The 19,287-nt window shown below is 60.4% G+C and overlaps 1 protein-coding gene across 5 annotated transcripts in view; it reads right to left on the reverse strand.

Moving 5' to 3' along the window:
* TBCD (tubulin folding cofactor D) overlaps positions 1-19,287 on the reverse strand; it is a 139,438-nt gene that overhangs the window by 16,960 nt on the left and 103,191 nt on the right. For all 5 annotated transcript variants that reach the window (XM_072745294.1, XM_072745293.1, XM_072745296.1 and 2 more), the window contains 8 exons: positions 17,252-17,332; positions 12,627-12,700; positions 11,211-11,328; positions 10,130-10,190; positions 9,047-9,069; positions 6,535-6,566; positions 1,251-1,313; positions 394-470 (listed from right to left, as the gene is read on the reverse strand). In XM_072745294.1, the coding sequence (XP_072601395.1) occupies positions 394-470; positions 1,251-1,313; positions 6,535-6,566; positions 9,047-9,069; positions 10,130-10,190; positions 11,211-11,328; positions 12,627-12,700; positions 17,252-17,332 (529 nt within the window). The remainder of the gene's footprint in view (positions 1-393; positions 471-1,250; positions 1,314-6,534; positions 6,567-9,046; positions 9,070-10,129; positions 10,191-11,210; positions 11,329-12,626; positions 12,701-17,251; positions 17,333-19,287) is intronic.

Here is a 19,287-nt window from a genome sequence, read left to right on the forward strand (position 1 = left end):
GCCTCTCTCCCTGTGTGTGTCTCATGAATAAATAAATAAAATACAAAAAAATTATGATGGCACTTATCAATGATTATATTCATATATAAAAAGGACCCATAATGCACACAGTCCTTTAAAACAAACACCAAAAAAAGGATTATGGTCTTTTTTTAGATCATTTGCTTGTTCCAGAGAGAGCGCGTGCAAGCAGGTGCATGAGAGGGGAAGGGGCAGAATCTCGAGCAGACTCTGTGCTGAGCACGGAGCCCGACGTGAGGACTGATCCCAGGGCCCTGACACCACGACTGAGCCCAAATCAGGAGTCAGACGCTGAGCCGACGGCGCCGCCCAGGCGCTCCCAAACGTCACTCCCTGCACAAGGCAACAGCCAGGAAGGCCTGCGGACCGTACCTTGACCTGTTGTCGAGAGTGACTTGAAATAAGATGGAGATTCCTCAACGTGTCATCTATCAGCCACTGCCAGCCATCTGCCAAGGGAACAGAGGACGCTCACTGACCCAGCTAAGAGCACGCAGGTGAACTTGAAAGCAACAGATCCTCTACGTCTTGAAGGGGGCAACCTTCGAGATAACCTGGAGGAAATCTGAACATCACGCAGGTTGCACAGAGGTCCCAGGGCCCCTCCAGTCTTTCAGCCGCTGAGATGCTGAGCTGTTACCTCAAGAAACTTGCTCTTCCGACACGGGAGGCTTCAGGGGGCCGCTCCCTCCAACAATGCCCCCAGGGCCCCACCAATAAAACCCTATGCATTCAACTCAGATCCCAACCGAGCAAGGAACACTAAATCTATCCAATTTCCTTTTTTTCCCTCCTGGTCACAGAACTCCTGAGGCTGCGCAGGAAAGCATAAGGTCAGCGGGGGGAGGACGGTGACTCCGAGGCTAAGCACCACAGACCGCGCCGGGCTCCGGGCCCGCACCGTGCGCCCGTCTGGGCGGGGACGGCCCGGACTGCCCGGCGCTGGGGGCAGGCGCCCTGGGCGGCGACGCAGCCAGGAGCCCGCGGGGAGGAGGCTGACCTCTCAGCAGGCGACGGACGGGCTCCCGGTCCTCTGAGGACGGCGGGGCGGGGCGGGGCGGGGCGCTGCTCGTTATCTACAACAGGTTCTTAGAGCAACCTCGAAACCAGGTGCCCTGATTCACGGATCCTACCGCCCGTCCTAGCCGGTTCACTTTTAGTTTTTAAACTGAAATAGCTCTGGGAGGAAATGCGACAGCGAGTCTACAAAGAAGAAGAAAAGCACTTACCAATGACGACGTCACCTCTAAAAGGCATTTTGGAAAGGGACAAGTTTTCTATTAAAACGCACACTGGGAAGAAAAAGGATAATTGCAGGTCATTTCTCCAGAAGGGCCCCGTCCGTGTGCTCAGCTGCCGCGCCAAGCCCGCCCGCCCGCCGCGCTGGGCACCTCGGTGCTGGGTGAGGCCCCCCGGGGCAGCTCTCAGCGGGGCAGCCCCGGGGCCACACGCACTCCAGAGCCCGCCCCCAGCCCGGGTGACCCCACACAGTCCCCGGGGACGGCTCTTGAGTCCAAGGGCGCCTACGAGTGTCCAGGAGCTGGGGCGGCTGCCTGCCGGAGGACCAGGAGGAGGGGGTCTCCAAAGACGGGAAACACTCCTGTCACAGGTGAGCGCCCAGAGCCCCGAGGGGGGGGCGGCCGGGGGTCCCTGAGGACCCCAGGAGGGGCCCCAGGAGGTCACCAACAGCCCTGGGCTGCAGCTACTGACAGGACGGCTCCTGGAGAAGCCGTGGGGTTGAGATCCTGGGTAAATTCCTGACCCTGAATGGTCAGCGTCAGTTTTTTAAATAAAGGCACGACGACCACCCCCGTGGGCAGATCTGGTCCAATCTGGTGAACGGGGTCAGAGACGCCCACCGCGGGGACACTGCGGGATGGGGCCCCGAGCTGTGCACCCCCGGCGGGCCCTTCTCCACGCACTGCCCACCGCCTGGGACGGGCCCACCCCTGGCTCGCCACCTGCACCAGCACGGCCCCGTGGGGACCTCTCCCCGTCGCCCCCACAGCGGGGCACCCCCACCACTTCTGTACAGCCCTAGTGGGTTTTTTCTTGCTGGTATAAATAATCTGTATTTGCTGAAAACACTAACACTAGAGAAAAAACACAACAGAAAAAGCTGCCGCTGGGCGCCTGGCACGATGGTGCTTCTCCACAGACACGCGCTTGTTAGGGCGACTCGCCTCCCCCCCTCCCTGCCCTGACCCCAGAAACCAGGCCTGGCTGGAGTGTGACAGCGGTCACCCTGCTGCACGCAGGACAGCAGTCCCTCGCCTGGAGGTCGTGGCTGCGGGCGCTGGCGGCCACCGCACAGGGACCCCAGGCCCGACGGCCATGCTGAGCGACAGCACCACTGTGCCACCCGCACGCCTGGGGGACGGTCCCCCCTCGCAGCTCCTGACTCCCATTAGCCGAGGCCAGGAACAAGGTCCTGCTGACGCCGGCAGCGGCTCCGGCCACCACCCTGCCCTTGTAACAGCGGAAGTGACGGCGGGAGACCTCATGCCACATACTGCGGCCACAAAACGACCCATTCTTTTGTCCTGATGGGCTGGATGTTCCTTCCAGCTGTCACTGCAGTGACGGCGGCCACACGCATCCGCCTGCCCTTGCACCTGGCAGCACTCAGGACGGCACCGGCGGCACCCAGGACGGCACCCAGGACAGCAGGCGCACTGGAAGGCCTGTGACAGCTCCGCCCTGGGGCCGGCACCGGGGCCGCTGAGCTGACCGCAGCCCACCTGGGCGATTGCTCGCTGTGCGTTCCCTCTGGTCACGGGGGAGGCCGCGCCCTCCCGTGGGGCACCCAGGATCTGCTCTGGCCCCGGTCAGGCACTGCCACCTCCGCGTGGCCTGCTGACGTCACACGTGGCTGTTCCCACATCCAACGTTCTCGGTACTTAGACACTCACTGCTTTCTCCTGCTGTTTCGGGTTGGCAGCTACTGCTCGTCCTGCTGGGTGGTTACGTGCCAGAAACAAAACCCAAACCGCCCAGAACCGTGGTCCTCCCGGTAGGAACGACGCCTCCAGGGCCTGGACCCGCCCACGACGTGGCACACACACCTGTGGGAGCGGCAGCACCGCCAACACGGGCTCCACAGGCTATTTCTCCGCGTTCTCGTGTACATCTGAAGTTTTCCAAACGAAGACTTTTTAAGGGACCGATGCTATCTTATGTCTCCTGAAATTTCTTTGAAGCTTTTTAAATTCTAGTTTTCATAGCTGAGTTTTTAATTCATCACAAATTTAGTTCTGGAGATGTAGGAGGCAGGGCCCCTGGTGACACCACCTCTCCACCAAGGATGGAAGCACCTTCCGTGTCACGTGGCGCATCTCATACGCGTCATCACATCGGCGATTTTCTTGGCGATCGGCCCTGCACGTCATCTTTAAACGCGTTCTATCAAGTAAAACTAGAAGGGCGGGGGCGCCTGGCTTGCTCAGTGGGAGGGACATGTGACTCGATCTCAGGGTTGTGAGTTCGAGCCCCATGTTGGGCATGGATATCATCTAAGAATGAAATCTTTAAAAAACAAAAAAGGCTGAGGTTTTATAATTCCCAGTGAGTCTACAATTATTTCAAAATAAAAAGTCTGGGCAGCCCGGGTGGCTCAGTGGTTTAGCGCCGCCTTCAGCCCAGGGCGTGACCCCGGGGTCCTGGGATCGAGTCCTGCGTCAGGCTCCCTGCATGGAGCCTGCTTCTCCCTCTGCCTGGGTCTCTGCCTCTCATGAATAAATAAATAAAAATCTTTAAAAAATAAAAAGTCAAAAAAAGTTACAGACAAGGTCATTCAGATCCACTCACCAGCTAACATTTTTAAAAAAGTGGAGGAAAGTCAACTGCGTTTAAGTCCCTGGGAGTGGCCGCGGGCCTCTCGGAGCCTCTCGGGGCCACTGGGACAGAACATGGAGCCCAGGGCGCCTGAGGGGAACCAGGACACCCACGTGGGCCTTGCACCCAAGGGAGCCCGTGCTAGACACGTGCACGTCCGAGAGGCCCGACAGGGATGCGGCGCCCCCGGCTCCAGCCAGAGGCCGACACAGACGCCCGGGGGGAAGCAGGCTGGAGCCTCCAGGTCCTTCTCTGACCCTTCACGCCTGGGTCCAGGCCGACACAAGCACAACCACACAGGCACTGGACGATGGCATCAGACACACATTTTTAGTATGTTTTTTGTTCAAAAAGGTAAATGAAATCATTAAAAACTATGACAGTGATACAGAAACTATTAAAAAATATACTCTGAAACACAAAACCCCAAGAATCGAGGGGTGCCCGAGTGGTTCAGTCGGTTGAGCGTCCAACTCTGGATCTCAGGCTCCGCTGGATCTAGGATCGGAGACCAGCCCTGCGTCGGGCACGGAGCCCACTCAAAAATAGGTAAACAACCCCAAGAATTAGGGGCTCCGCGGACGGGCTTAACGACAAGACACAGCTGAGGACAGAGCCCAGGACAGGGCCCCCCACACACACCCGAAACGGAGGAGGACGAGGGGGCAGGGGTGCGAGGGTGCAGACAAGGCCCACGCTGTGCAGCCTGGGGCCCCAGACGCGGTGGCAGAAAGACACACAGAAGACGGGGATCTGGAGAGACGGTGGCTGAGCGGCCCCCCCAGGGACCCAACCACCCGCCGACCCACGACCTCGGGGCCCGTCACCCCCTCCCGCCCCGGTCGCCGTGTGAGCCGGGAGACCAGACACCAGGGGCCAGCGACGACTAACTGCGGAGCCTGCAGCCACCCATGCAAGCCGGGCCTCGAAGCCCAGGAGCGGGCCAGGTGGTGTGCAGGGAAGCGACCAGGCCTCATCCGGGGCCACCACTCGGGACGAGCGGTCCTGAGGACCCGGACTCCTGCTCCGCCCCCCCATCGCCCGGGGCCTCGCCCTGCCAGGTGGGCTGCTGGTGACGGAGCTCCTGGAGCGCGAGTGGCTCGCGGGCAGGGCTGCTGAGGCCTGTGTGGTGGACGCAGGGACGGTCTGAGTCCCTTCCGGGTTTCTACCTGTGCTTCCTGCGCGGCCTGCGGGGGCCCCTCCACCTCAGCTCCCACGTTCCCAGGGGCGACTGGTATCCCCGGAGGAGAGACTCCAGACACAGGTCTCCCCAACGTGCGGCCACGGTTTACTCTGCTCCCCTTGTGGTGATGCGGCCCCCGCCCGGCGTGCTGGCCGGCGTGGGTGGGTGGGTGCTGCCCCCAGGATGCACGGGGTGACACTGGGTCCCTTCAGACGGACCCCTGGGCCTGTGACCCCCCCTCACAGGCCAGGCAAGTGCAGGCGCGTCCAGTCTGCCTCGGAGGAGCGGGGGTGATCCCAGGGGCCGAGCAAGTCAAGGCCTCTGGTGAGACCAGCTGTGGCCCCGCCGTCCTGCCTGCGCGCCCTCACTGTGCCGTCCGCTCCTCGGGACCCCCAGGCCCACCCCACACACTCCCTGCTCACTGCCCAGAGGGGCTGCCTCGTCCTGCTGACCCCCGAGCCCCCAGTGCCCCTGCTCGGGGGCAGCGCTCGCCATACTGCTGCTCCTGCGACTCGGAGGCACACGCCTGTCCTGCCTCACGTCCCTGCTGCCACCGGGGGCTGCCCCGGAGGTCAGAGCAGCACAGATGCCACGCACAGCGCGGCGGGGCAGAGGACGGGGTGTGCGGGAAGCTCGAGACCCTCTGTGCAGCCGCTCAGGGATGTGCTCGTGACCGCTGCTGCCTCATACACCAGATCCCACACGGGGACCCAAGGAGGAAGCCGGCAGTTCTCTGTGAAGCGGAGGCCTTGGGGCAAACGAGAGCAGAAGGCACGTGCCACCCCCGTGCTGGGCCGGGACGGACTGGGACGGTCTGGGGGCGCCAAGCAGGCGGACGGGGCGCATGGGAGGAGCCGTGAGAACCAGTGCAGCGGCTGTCCCAGAACCAAGAGGACAGACTGCCAGGAAGGGAAGGAACCGCCACGCACACCGAGGGGCGGGACCTGGTCGTCCCTGACCTGCCCCCACCTTGCGCTCGCCCCGCGGGGTCCTGCCTCAGAGCCTGCGGGCCCTCCCCGACCTCTCCACCCCCGCATCCCGCCCCGCGGCCCCGCGCACAGCCAGGTGCCTGACAAACGAGCCGCGGGACAAGTGGGTGAGGGCTGGGGCTCAGCCGGGCGGGCTCCGGGAACGCTGGGTACCCGCTTGCTGGCATCATCTGACTTCCTGGGAACACGTACACACACTCTGAGAAGCTGCCCCTCGCTGTACAGCTACGCGCCGCGCGTGGAGGACAGACGGGGACGCTCACCGCAAACGACAACCACAGCTGCGTCTGCTGCCTGAGCCCTCGAGGCACCAGGGAGCTGAAAGCCTGCAGTGAACGCACGGAGCCGACGGGGCGGCGACCAATGGCCCCAGGAGCCACGGTGAGCAGCCGCGCGGAGCCCGAGGGCCCTGGTCACCACGAGGACCACAGAGTAAGGGAGAAGGGAGCAGGGCCCCCCGACGCTCACAGGCAAGACGCCCCTGACGCCCCCGTGGCCCGGACCTACCTGCTTGTCTCATGAGTTCTCCTCCTAGACCCCTGAAAGTGAACGGAGACATTCAGAGTTAAAACCTTTTATTTGTAACGACCTAAACCATCCCAAGTGACACACGGAGCTTCGGGTTCCAAACAGACGCTGCTTAGGTCCAGCCCGACTGCCAAGACCCTCCTCCAGAGGAGGCCGCCCTGGTCCCCGGGTTTTAAGGGCACGACGACCGTCAGGCATCAACCCCGCCGCAGCCACACAGCGCAGATCCCAAGTACTGCTCAGTTCCTGCCGCGGAGGGACGGACACGGGAAGTGAGCACCGTCCGGCCCGAGGACGTAGCCCAGCAGCGTGCGTCAGGGAAGAGGCGCTGCCGCTCTGGACACCTGACCCGACGCCGAGCAGCAGACGGCACACAGCGCACTGCACGGATCACCGAGGTGCGTCTACGAGGCGTCCGGCCCAGACAGTAACGCGTCGCTCCCCATCCTGCCTGAACCAGTTTGGAAACTGGGGCCCCCGGGGGGCTCAGCGGTTTAGCACCACCTTCAGGGCGTGACCCCAGGGTCCCGGGATCGAGTCCTGCGTCAGGCTCCCTGCGTGGAGCCTGCTCCTCCCTCTGCCTGGGTCTCTGCCTCACTCTGTGTCCTTCAGGAATAAGTAAATAAATAAAATCTTAAAAAACAAAAAAAACAAAAGCAGTTTGGAAACTGGATGAAATCTCGGAAAGGGGTCTTGGGTGGGGGGGGCCTGGCAGGAGAGGACCCGGCGAGCCAAGGGCCCTTCCAGGCTCAGTGTGGGCAGCCAAGCCCAGGAGAGATTTAGAGCAAATTTAAAAACGGCGAAGAAAAAAAAATAAAACAAAACGAAACAAAACAAAATAAAACAAACAAATAAAATAAAATAAAATATAAAATAAAATAAAAAATAAAATAAATAAAATAAAATAAAATAATAAAATAAAATAAAATAAAATAAAATAAAATAAAATAAAATAAAATAAACAGCAGAGACGTACGTGCAGACTCTGTAAAGCCAGTGCACAGCAGCCGAAGCCGTCGGGCAGCAGACAAAGCCGTGCGACGTGGGTGCCCTGTGGCTCCCTCCACAGCTCCCTCTGGGCCACGGGACCAGTCCGGGGCTGAGGCGACTCGCCAGAAAGCAACGAGCACGTTCCCTACTCAAGGGGGAGTCGCTCCTCTGCCGTTGGAGCAGCTGCAGCAGCAGCAGAGCCGCGGGAAGGCCCAGGGGAGCTGCCCGGGTGCTGAGCCTCCATCAGCGGCCATGAGGGACGGCGTGTGAGGCCGGAGCGCTGACGTCCGTGCCAGAAGGCACAGCCCCGCCACCACCCTCCTGCCGGGGTCCAGCCGCGCTGCCCATAAGCCACAACGGGGAGGAGAGCACGCCATGAGAGCCCCCGGGGGTGTGCATCGTCTACGGGGCAAACAGGGTGGGGGGTGGGGAGGGGGGGACAGCACTAGGGGGGCGTCCTGAGACCGCAGACACACCCCTGCAGTGACCACGCGGCCCGACACAGACCCACCGCGCCCCACGGGGCTCACGGGCTGGGGGGAGCCCCCCTCACACTCACATTCTGGCTCCAGCACAGGCCTGGCAGGGGTCTGTTAAGGGGAACAGAGGTGTGCCTGTGCCTTCGAGCCAGAGGTGTCCGGAAAAGGGATTCTGAAATAAGGCAGAACGCACGGGATCAATGTAAATCCACGTGGAACAGCTGCCGCGTTGGCACTGGGCAGTGCCAGCCGGCCAGGCCCGGCCAGGAGCACGGCCGCTCGGCCCCTCTCCCGGGCCTCCCTGTGCTGAGCCTCCACAACCACTCAGGGGAGCGGAGGACGTCTGAGCCCTGGCCGCTCCGTGACAAGACGGCCACCAAGTCTTATGAATAAGCCAAAGATTTGAAGAGTCACTTCACCGATGGCAGAAGACGGCCAGTCACACGCAGAAGACGCCAAGGGCACCAGTCCCCGGGCCGTGCCGGGCGGCTCCCCGCAGAGACGTCCCGCTGTGTGCAGAGCCCGGGGAGCGCTCCCAGCCACCACGGGTGGACGCCAAGCGGCACAGCCCTTTGGACGAGCTGCTGGGGCCTTAAACCCCCGCAGGTGTTCACCCAAGCAAAGTGCAAGCACACGTCCACACCAGGACTTGACCACCGACCGCACGGTGACACAAAGGCGACTCTGGGGTCCGCACATGACAGGCACAACCTCTGCAGCTTCACCTGCACAGAAGTCGGAAAAGGCAGCTCTCCCGGGGAGCACAGCCGGGCCAGCGGGCTGGGGGGCGGTCACGGGGCCAGGTGCCAGCAGCCGCCCGGCCTCACGCCTGCCAGGCCACAGCCCTACACAAGCTGACTCTGCCACAGGACACGGAGACCTCGGTGAAGCTTAGGACACCCGTGATGCTCGTGGACCTTCACACCCTCTGACCGGGACACACACCCCTTCAAACAAGTAGCCGGGCCGGGGTGCCCGTGCGGGTGACCCCGAACACAGGGTTGTGGGGCTGGGACGCTTACCTGTATAACTGGTGGTCGTAGAGCTGAAACGAAGAAGGGAAAGTTATTTAGCTATAATTGGTATAAAATGACACAGCGGGTACGTGACATCAGTGAGTCACGAGGACACGACAAGCGTTTCTCAGGCTGGGTGTCCTCACGACGGAGCCCACTCGACTCCCAGGAAGCCCCTGTGCCCTCGCGTGGAGGGGAAACCAAGGCACAGAGAGTGGAGCCAGGACCGACCTGCATCCTAGTTCCAGGGCCGCCAGGCAGCCTCTTGGGCGGCCGGGACCACACCCCTGACCCCAAGTGGGCAGTGAGCAGGGCAAGGCCTTCCCTGCGCCCCACAGACACCCAAGGGGCAGCTCTGCGGCTTCCTTCCCCCCACAGGCCAAGGATGTCCCCCGGCCACCCCGCGCCGCCCCCCTCCCCCCCCCCCCCCCCCCCCCCCCCCCCCGGCACGCACCGACCCCACCGCCGCGCGGCACCGCAGCACCCACTGGACGGCACAGGCCGGATGAGGATCTGGTATCAAAATGGTGCATCGTACGTGAGAGATGAATCTCAGGGATACAACTAACCCCAACCCACCCACGTCCCCACGAGAGACTCTGACGTCACCTGGTGAGGCGAGTGGTTCACCCGGCACCTCTCCTGAACCACAGAGCTCGGGGAAATGTCAGGAACCCACAGAAATGGACACACCTTCTCCCCCCAAGATGTGCGAACCCAGATCCTGGGGGTCAGTTCAGACCCTGGTCCCGCCGTGGAGGCACAGGCGGGAATCCAAGCCTCTGCAAGAACAGGCCCACGTCCGGACACCGGTGGGAACGCAGCCGGGTCGCTGGGTGCCCGGGCAGCGCGGAGGTGCGAGCAGCTCGCAGGAGACGGCCCGGTTGGCAGGAGGGGCAGGTGTGCTCGGGGCCACCCCCAGGCCGCAGAGCCCCAGGTGCCGGCCACCCGCGGGGCAGAGGACCTCCCCGTGAGCAGTGGGCCCAGACGAAGCTCGGCGGGACCTGTGGGGCCATCAGACTCCGCGGCCCGGACCAGGGCTGAGGGGGAGCGTGCAAGGGCAGGGGCCCGTGGCAGCCGCACACCAACCTGCTGGTGGATCTGCTTCAGGCCGTGCACGGCCGCGTCATCCAGGTAGTCTGCGACGGGCCTGCGTGGGGCAAACACAGCGGCTCAGGCCCTGAGGACGAGTGGAGGGGAGCGCTCAGGGGCCTCCAGCTCCCCCGGCACCCAAGGGCCCTGCGACCAGACGCTGCGGCTCCTGGATCCCGGGAGGCTTCACGCCCGCCCCTGCCGCCGAGGGGGCTCCCTGTGCCCACCTCTCGGTACCGACCAGGTGCCCGATGCTGAAACCTTTCCTTCTGGGAGCCTGGGATTCGCGTCCACACCAGGCAGGGGCCGCTCACACCCCAGCACCCAGGCTGGTGGCCACCTCACCAGGCTGCTGCGCCCGGGCCCGCCCTGGGCAGCTGTGCTGGGCACACTGCGGCTGACGCCAAGCCCTCGGCCCGCCCCAGGTGCCACGTCACCCCGTGCAGACGTCCTCAAAGCTGCCTGACGGTGTGTGTCCAGCCCGGGGGAGGCAAGGGGCTGATCGGGTCCAAAGCCCCGGGCTGTGGCCAGCGCCCTGCCTCACGTGGCCCCAGGAGTCCTCCAGAGGGACGGGTGGTGATTAAGACCGTGGTCCTCAGACTCAGTGCAGGGCCCAGGTTACAGACACTGCAGCGTGTTCTGAGCTTTTCCTTTCGTGGAAAAGTTGGTGGGAAAGAAAAGTAGAAATCTAAGCAGTCCCACAAACTCACAGAGGAGCTGCTCCGCGACCCACGCCGCGCTCCCACGTTGTTAGGACTCTGCCCGCTAGAGGGTCCTTACTGGAAATGTCACAATTTACGGCCTCTGATGCTTTAAATTACGAAGAGTCACGCTCCGCCCAGCACGCGGAGCACAGGGCCCGCTCGGCGCCCTCTGAAAACACATCCTGCTTTTCTGAGCTAACTCGATCCCCAGAAAGACAAGAGGTCAGGAAACAGCTACTCGGTGCCTCGGGCCCTCAGGGCCCCGGTGGCCAGCAGCCCGCGGACACGGCCACCGGGCAGGGAGAATCCCGATGGATGCGGGGACCCCGGCTCGCGGCCACAGGGGTCACACAGACCGCAGGCACGTCTCCCACCTGTCCTCTTGCACGGCGAGTCGGTACAAGCCGCGGGCGAGCTCCGCACAGGCGAGCACAGCCCCGTGCCGCGTGTGCAGGTCCAGGCTCTGCGTCTTCGACAGCAGGCAGGGGAGAACTGCGAACGACAGGGGCCACGGGACACGTGAGCGAGCGCGGGGACCGTGCGTCAGACTCAGGAGCAACAGGAGGCCTACGGGGCGAGCTCCCTCCGCGAGGGCCGCTAGCGTGACGCCCGGAGTTAACGCACGTCAACACGCCAGACTCTCCTCGGCGCCCAGAGGCGTGAGCGGGACGGCGGGTGGGGGCGCAGAGCTCCTCGATCCCAGGTCCCCCGGACACGGGGCAGGGACCCAGAGTGGAGGCGGAGACCCAGGGCTCTGCTGTGGCTACGTGGGCAGAGGGGCCACAGCCCGCCTCCCCGGCTCGGAGCAAAGGAAGCCGCAGGACTCTGGTGCCCTGGGGACACCACGGGAGCGGGCCGAGGGCAGACTAGAGCCTCGCCACACCCCTCTGCCCATCGACCTGGGAACCACAGCCCTTGGAGCCTCCGCGTCCCCGAGCGCGCACACGCACTGCTGCGGCAGCTGTCACAGCGCACGGCGTCCATGCAGAAGCACCCGCACAGGCGCTCGCCCACGCAGGCAGCCGGCAGCGGTCCGTGCTCAGGGACCGGGGAGGCTCCTTATCCTATTCACGCTCTTTGGCGGGAGGAAAGGACAGGGCTGAGCCCCCGTCCTCCAGGCCGTGAAGATGTCCTGGCGTCACTGCTCTGGGGCTGCGGCAATGAGCGGCCCCAAGGCCTCCCCTGGAGGGCCCGGCTGTGAGAGGCTCACGGGAGTAACACCGCGGACTCCAGACGAAGAGCCGCGACGTGACCACCAGCTACTCTAATAATCAAAGCGTGATTTACACAGGTTTGACGAGGGCTCCCCACCTGAAACCAGATGCCTACTTATCCTGGAATACGGGTCCTGCCCGTCATAAGGTGTCAACGCTCTGGGCCTGGCCGCTCTCCTCTCCCACCGAGGTGGGCTAACGGGACAGCAGGCCATTCCCCCAGCCCGGGGCGGCCGGGAAGACGCTTGCGTTTTAATTTATTACATTGTGAATCACTTCACTTAAAAAGATAATAATAAAGCTACTTCTGAGACACGCAAGATGCAGAACACGGTCCCTCAGGTCCGTGCACCCAGGGCTCGCTGGCCCCAGGTCAGGGCGTCTGTCCGCGGAGAGGCCACGGCTGAGTTCCGTCCCCCGACCAGGCGCAGACCAGCTCTTCATCCACACACGTCCCGGGGAGGAGGAAGCACGGCAGGGCTCCCAGCCCTCAGGCCTGGACGCCAGCACGGTGCCCGCCCGGCACACACAGGCGCACACGTGGGTGCGCGGCACCGCACGGCCGGGCACACCTACCGTGAGTGGCGCTGTACTCCGGCGCTCGCTGGGCCAGGTTGTGCAGAGCCTTCGCGGACAGCTCCCTGATGACCCTGGCGGAGGGACGCAGAGAAAGTTAGCTCCTTCCTCCTCTGACTCCAGCTGCTCCATCTCGCAGACAGAGGACAGACGGAGGGTCGACCGGCCACTTACTCAGAGCCACCGATGAAAACAAACACGAAGGAACAAACAAGTAAGAACCTGTGATGATAACAAATGGGACAAATTCACCAAGCGACGGGCAGGAGCCAGGCCTGTGTTGGTCACAGCCGCCCTCTCCGGGCGCCACGGGCAACGTGTCTCCCAGCCTCCCACACCCGAGGGATTCGGAGTAGAAGCAGTGGGCAGAGGCACGTGACCTCCTCGCTGTGAGGACCAGAGGCTCACGGGGCAGATGTCGTCCGGCTCAAGCTGCGACCTGGGAGGCGGGTATCACGTCAGTACAGATATTTCCAATCAAACACATCGACGTGCTCTCAACGCATCGAGCGACAGAGGAAGCCCCCAGAGGTGGTGACCGAGGCCTCCTGCGTCCGCGGGGCCCAGACAGCGTCAGACCAAACTCTGAAAACCACCCCCACCAGCTTCCCCGCCCCCTCCCACCCCCAGGCACCAGTCGCCAGGACGGAACAGTGTCACCGCAGAAGCAACAGGACAACACAGAAACACGATAAAAACGTTAAGGTGGAAACACACATGCATTGAGGGCAGACGAGGACAAACGAGGGCTCCCTGTATGTGGACGACTGAACATCTGACACACGTCAGCTCGGAGCGAGCACCTGAAAGCAGGATGAGCCCCGTACCCCGGCAGGACCATGTCCCACCCCTCCTGGACCCCAGGTCCTGCTTAGGGGTCCACTTCCAACAGCAAACATGAGTGCTTCGAGGCAGGAGTGTCTCGGGCACCAAGCAGCTCAGCACCACGCACCCACGACCACCACGCCCAATGCCAACCACTCGGTGACGCGCCAGCCACACCCAGCGCTGCACCCCGCAGCCTCCGTGAATGGTCAGGGCTCAGGAAGCCGGTTCCGAAGAGTGAGTGATAAATGGGTCTGAGAGCAGAGAACCGTTTATCTCAGCAGCAAAAGGTCCCGAGGAGGCAAAGGAGGTGGCCACTCCGACACCAGTTACACGCATCTTTCCCAATTGGTGCCACGCTGAGCATAAGCGTTCTCTACTTAAAACAGTTATATTTACCGTCTAAATGTAAGACCTAAAACTACAAAACTCCTAGAAGAAAAGAGAGGAGAAAAGCTTCATGATGTTAGATCTGGTGAGGACTTCTTGAATCTGACACCAAAAGCACAGGCAAGAAAGTAAAAATGGGTAAAGTCTACATTACAAAAATTTTTAAAGATTTTATTTATTTATTCCTGAGAGAGAGAGGGAGGCAGAGACACAGGAGGAAGGAGAAGCAGGCCCCCTGCGGGGAGCCCGACGTGGGACTCAATCCTGGGACTCCAGGATCACACCCCGGGCCAGGCTGAAGGCAGGTGCTCAACTGCTGAGCCACCAGGGTGTCCCTGTTTTAAAATTTATAACTTCTGTTAATCAAAGGAAATAGTCAAGAGAGTGATAAGGCCAGCCACAAGACGGGAGAGAATAGCTGATCAATATCAGAATATACGAAAAGCTTCTACAACTCAACAACAAAAAACAAGTAACTGGATTTAAAAACAGGCAAAGGACTTGAGACGCTTCTCCGCAGACAGTACACACAGAGCCAACTAACCCGAGAGAAGATGCTCGATATCAACGATCCTGGGAAATGCAAGTCAAGACCACGAGGTGCTACCTCACACCGGCTGGGATCGCCGTCAGGAAAACACAAGGCAAGGAATGATGAGGACACAGAGAAGCTGGAATCCCTGCGCAGGGCGGGTGGGAACGTAAGGAAGTGCAGCCATTATGGAAACCAGTACGGTTCTAGGGGCTCCCTAAAACATTAAAAATAGAATTACACCATATGATCCAGTAATTCCACTTCTGGGTATTTCACGCAAAGGAGCTGAATCCGGGGTCCAGAAGAGAGATTTGCACACCTACATTCACGGCAGCATTTTTCACAACAGCCAGGAGATGGGAGCAACCCCACGGCCACTGACAGGCGAGTGGGTGAAGAAAATGTGCTCTGCACACCCAGTGGAGTGTTGGCCTTACAACAGAAGGAAATCCTGTTGCTGCTACGACGTGGTGCACGTGAAGGACAGCAAGCTCGGTGAACTCAACCGGTCCCAAAGGACTGTATGATTCCACTTACATCAGGACCCTGGAGGAATCAAATTTTTAGGGACAAAAAGCAGGATGGTGGGTGCCAGGGGCCACGAGAGGGGTGAGGACAATGAGTCCCTGTCAACGGCGACACGGTTTCACTTTGGAAGATAAAAAGTTCTAGAGGTGGATGGGGAACATACGCAACGCTACTGCACTGTACACGAAAAGTGGTTAAGGCAATATCACATTATGTACATCCTACCACAATCCAAAAAATTAAGTTATATTTATCTTTTTAAAATATTTTATTTGGGCAGCCCGGGTGGCTCAGCAGTTTAGCGCCGCCTTCAGCCCAGGGCCTGATCCTGGGGACCCTGGATCGAGTCCCGCGTCGGGCTCCCTGCATGGAGCCTGCTTCTTCCTCTGCCTGGGTCTCTGCCTCTCTGTGTGTGTCTCTCATGAATAAATAAATAAAATCTTTAAAAAATAATTAAAAAAAAAAAAAAAAGCCCAATGTTCTGGAAAGTGTTAGCCAATGTGGTTCTGAGCATCTTTAAACCTGAAAGAACTAGGACCAGACAACATTCCCTCCACGGCCCGGCTCACACACCCTGAACACTTCCAGGTTTTCAGAGCTTATTCTAAAAGTATCTTCTTAACGAAATTGATAAGACCAAAGCCATGAGAAAAAAATAAAAAACAGCCAGAGACGGGCAGGAAGTGAACCCTGCGGACGATGTCATGAGCTCTGTGCAGACCAAAGGCCTCACGCAAAGGGCAGACTCTGTGAGAAGGGACAGAAAAGCAAGACCCTACAAGACTCACCCCGGCTGAGGGCAAAGGGCACAGGCCGTAGCGGCTACGAGGGCTCCAGCCGGGCCTCTCTGCAGGGCCCCAAGCCAAGGACGATTTCTACGTCGTAGAAGGTCAGATAAAGAGAAAACTACAAAATACACGGAACAGTGACCTGAAGTATTTACTGCCTGGCCCTTCAAAGAAAGCGCGCGAGCCCCGACACCACGACCTCTCAGATCACACTCCAAGACCAGGAATTTAGCATAAAACAGAGGGAAACGTCACAATGATAAAGGGTCAATCCAATGGGAAGACGTACAAATTATAACTGTAAACGCACCTAACAAACAGGCCGACCCAAAACGCACGGAAGATGGAGATGGAGAAGGGAACGCTCTGACGCCAGCTGGAGATTTCGACGGCTTCAGAGCTTAGCCCAACACCACGGGTGACACACGCGCCGTTCTGGTCTTAAGTGTCCTACTGACTCACTAGTTTCTCGCAGGGTCGGTGCAAGGGATCTTTGTCCCAATTAGGAGAGTTTGTGCAGTTACGCCTCAAGTGTCAGAAACCAGCACAACTCTCAGAAGATCCCTGGCAAGGAAACCGAGGAAGAGGTCTGCTGGCGGGCGGGCCGCACCCACGCAGGGGGCACAGAGGCGCCCCACTCCCAGGAGAGCCCCGCCAACGCCCCACCGTGCAGGGTGCTGGTCCTGGCAGGTCAGAAGAACGCCCCGCAGGTGACGCCCTACAGCCGGGCCCTCGACGTAGGGCCGTGAGCGGCCCCTACCTTCAGGCAGTCCTCTCCTCCAGCCCTGCTGCCTGCACCAGCAGCCACGCCAAGCCCTCCTAGACGAGGCGGTCTCGCCTTCCCAGGGGCGGCCACGGCGGCCGGCAGCGCGGACACCCCTCTGGGTTCTGGATCACAGGGGCCCCCCGCTAACTCGCGCAACACTCAGGGCCCTGGGGCTGCTACAGAAGGAGGAAAAGCTGCCGGCTTCCAGGAGCCAACGGAGAAGACCGCCGGCCAGGGCGGCCACGCGGGACAGCACGGGGGAAGGGGCCCTGAGGGAGCGCGTGGGGGGCTGCTCCTGCGCTCCGGCACACCCGACACGACCGCATCCACGCGGCAACACCGCACACCTGGCACACCTAAGGTCTCCAAAGGTAAAACTGGAGTCAGAGCCTTAACCAGCACATCAGGCACGAAGACTGGAACGCCTATCACTTCTCAAAAGTCATCTTAACAGACAAAATCTACAAGAAGACACACTCAAGGCTTCGCTCTATTTAACTGCTCCTCTGGAAAAAAAATAAATTGTTATTTGACAGCTACATTTTTTTTTTTTTAAGATTTTATTTATTTACTCCTGAGAGACACAGAGAGAGACAGAGAGAGAGAGAGAGGAGAGAGGCAGGCAAACGGAGAAGCAGGCTCCACGCAGGGAGCCCGACGCGGGACTCGATCCCAGGACCCCAGGGTCACGCCCTGGGCCGAAGGCAGGTGCTAAACCGCTGAGCCCCCCGGGCTGCCCTTTGACAGATATTCTAATAAAACACATTAGTAATGAGACAAACACAAAACTTACCCATCCCAGTGGTTGATCTTCATGGCCACCAGGTGGTCTATCATGGGCTGCGTGTACTCAGGAAAGCCGGCGATAAACATGCTGAAAAAGACCGTATTGAGAGGCGGTGAGGACGTGAAGGAGCAGGAACTCCCGCCGATGCTTGTGGCGCGTACGGCCACCTTCGGTTTGGCAGTTCCTTATAAAGTTAAGGACACAGAAATCCCCCTGGAAGTATTTACCCAGAAACAACCAAAGCTAAGCACCCACATGGAGACGTACGGCTCAGAGCAGGGTACTCCTCCGAGCCACACCCTCCACACAGCCTGACCGTCTGGGACGGGTGAGCTCAGAGGGACGCCGTGGCATGCCCCCAGCCACCAGCCACAGACAGGAGCGAGCTCCAGGCGCACACGCTGCGGGCGTAACGCTCAGAACAACGTGCTGAGCTGAGAAGCCAGACGCAGGAGTTCATCCTTCCTGATTCCACCATGAGATGTTCTACAAAAGGCACCAGCGGTCCACAGCGACGGGCTGCGTGCCATGCAGGTGCCGGTCACCCAGGGGAGACCTTGCTGACACCAGGTGACACCAGGCGTCCGCTCTTGCTCAACCGTGCGCTTCGCTCGAGGACAGCTGATGGAATGTAAATCCTGCCTCAGAGATAAAAGGTACAGGGCGCCTGGGGGGCTCAGTCGCTGAAGTGTCAGCTCAGGTCGTGACCCCGGGGTCCTGCTCGGCGGGGCGCCTGCTTCCCCCTCTCCCTCTGCCCCTCCCCCTGCTGCGTGGTCGCTCGCTCGCTCTGTCAAATAATTACATCTTTAAAAATAAATAAAAATAAAAGTTACATCTAGTAAAAACACTGTAGGAGGATTAAGAAAAAAATCTCCAAGTAGGACAAGCGCACTCTACCTACGACTCAAAACCCAGAGGCCGTACGGCCATACCACCCTGAGCGCACCCGATCTCGCCAAAACTCGGAGGCCATCAAGGAAGATCGGTCGGTACATTCAAACACGTGACCAAAAAAGAAAAACGTCTGCCAGGAAAAACACATCATGAAGTCAAAAGATAAAAACAAACTCAGAAAAAATACCAGCAACTGTTACCACAAATAAGAAGCCTCTTTAAAATAAAATTGTTCCAAACCCGTAAGAAAACACTATCACCTCAGAGGAAAAGCCTCAGTTTACAGAGAAGGAAATGGACACAGCTGGCGTCCAGCCTCCTCGGAGGAGGAGACAGACAGGAAGCCTCCGTCCACCCACCAGACAGCCAAACCCGGGGGTGCGGGTGCAGCCATCGTGGGCAGGACCTAGAGGCATCTAGAAACACCGCGGGGAGCACCCCTGTGGAGCAGCCTCCGTGGACGGTGAATGGCATCGCCCAAGGACTGTAAAACGTAAAGATCCAGCCGTCCCACCGCAGTCCATTCATTCAGATAAAACCCCACAGGTGGGAAATCCTGCGTGCAAACAGTCACCTCACATCACATCAAGCAGCCCTAGGCCGGAGGGGAGGGACGCAGGGTGCGCGGTACGTCCACCTGGAGGACTGGAGGAGGGAGGCGCCGCGTGCACGTTCGGCTGGTTCTGCTGTGCGGGCACCACACCCGAGCCGCCCGCCGACCCGCCGTCCCCCGCGGATGAGCACGCAAGCCGTGCCCACCTGTGCACCTGCTGCCAGCGCTTGGCGAGCACGGGAGGAAGCCAGCACCGCGGCCTGTGTGACACGAACCCGGCCTCTCCAGAAGACGAGCCGAGGACCCCCGGGAGGGAACCGGGCCACCAGAGCATCAGCTGCACCTTGGGAACCGTACACCACACCCTTATGTCACCTCCTCCAAAAACACACACTCGTACGCGTCATTGCTCGAGAACGCCCAGCTGCTCCCACATATTGCCCAAGCCCGCGCGCCATCCACACCCCCCGTCACGGGCTCAGCCATCGGCCACGTGTGCTACCTGGAGGCTGAGAGACACAGTGGACGGCACGGAGGGCCGAGAAGGGGGAAACACTTGGAATCACCCGGATCCTGGGTGGGCACGCGTGTGCAT

The sequence above is a fragment of the Vulpes vulpes genome, chromosome 2 (genome assembly GCF_048418805.1).
Source record: "Vulpes vulpes isolate BD-2025 chromosome 2, VulVul3, whole genome shotgun sequence".
NCBI classification, from domain to species: Eukaryota; Metazoa; Chordata; class Mammalia; order Carnivora; family Canidae; genus Vulpes; species Vulpes vulpes.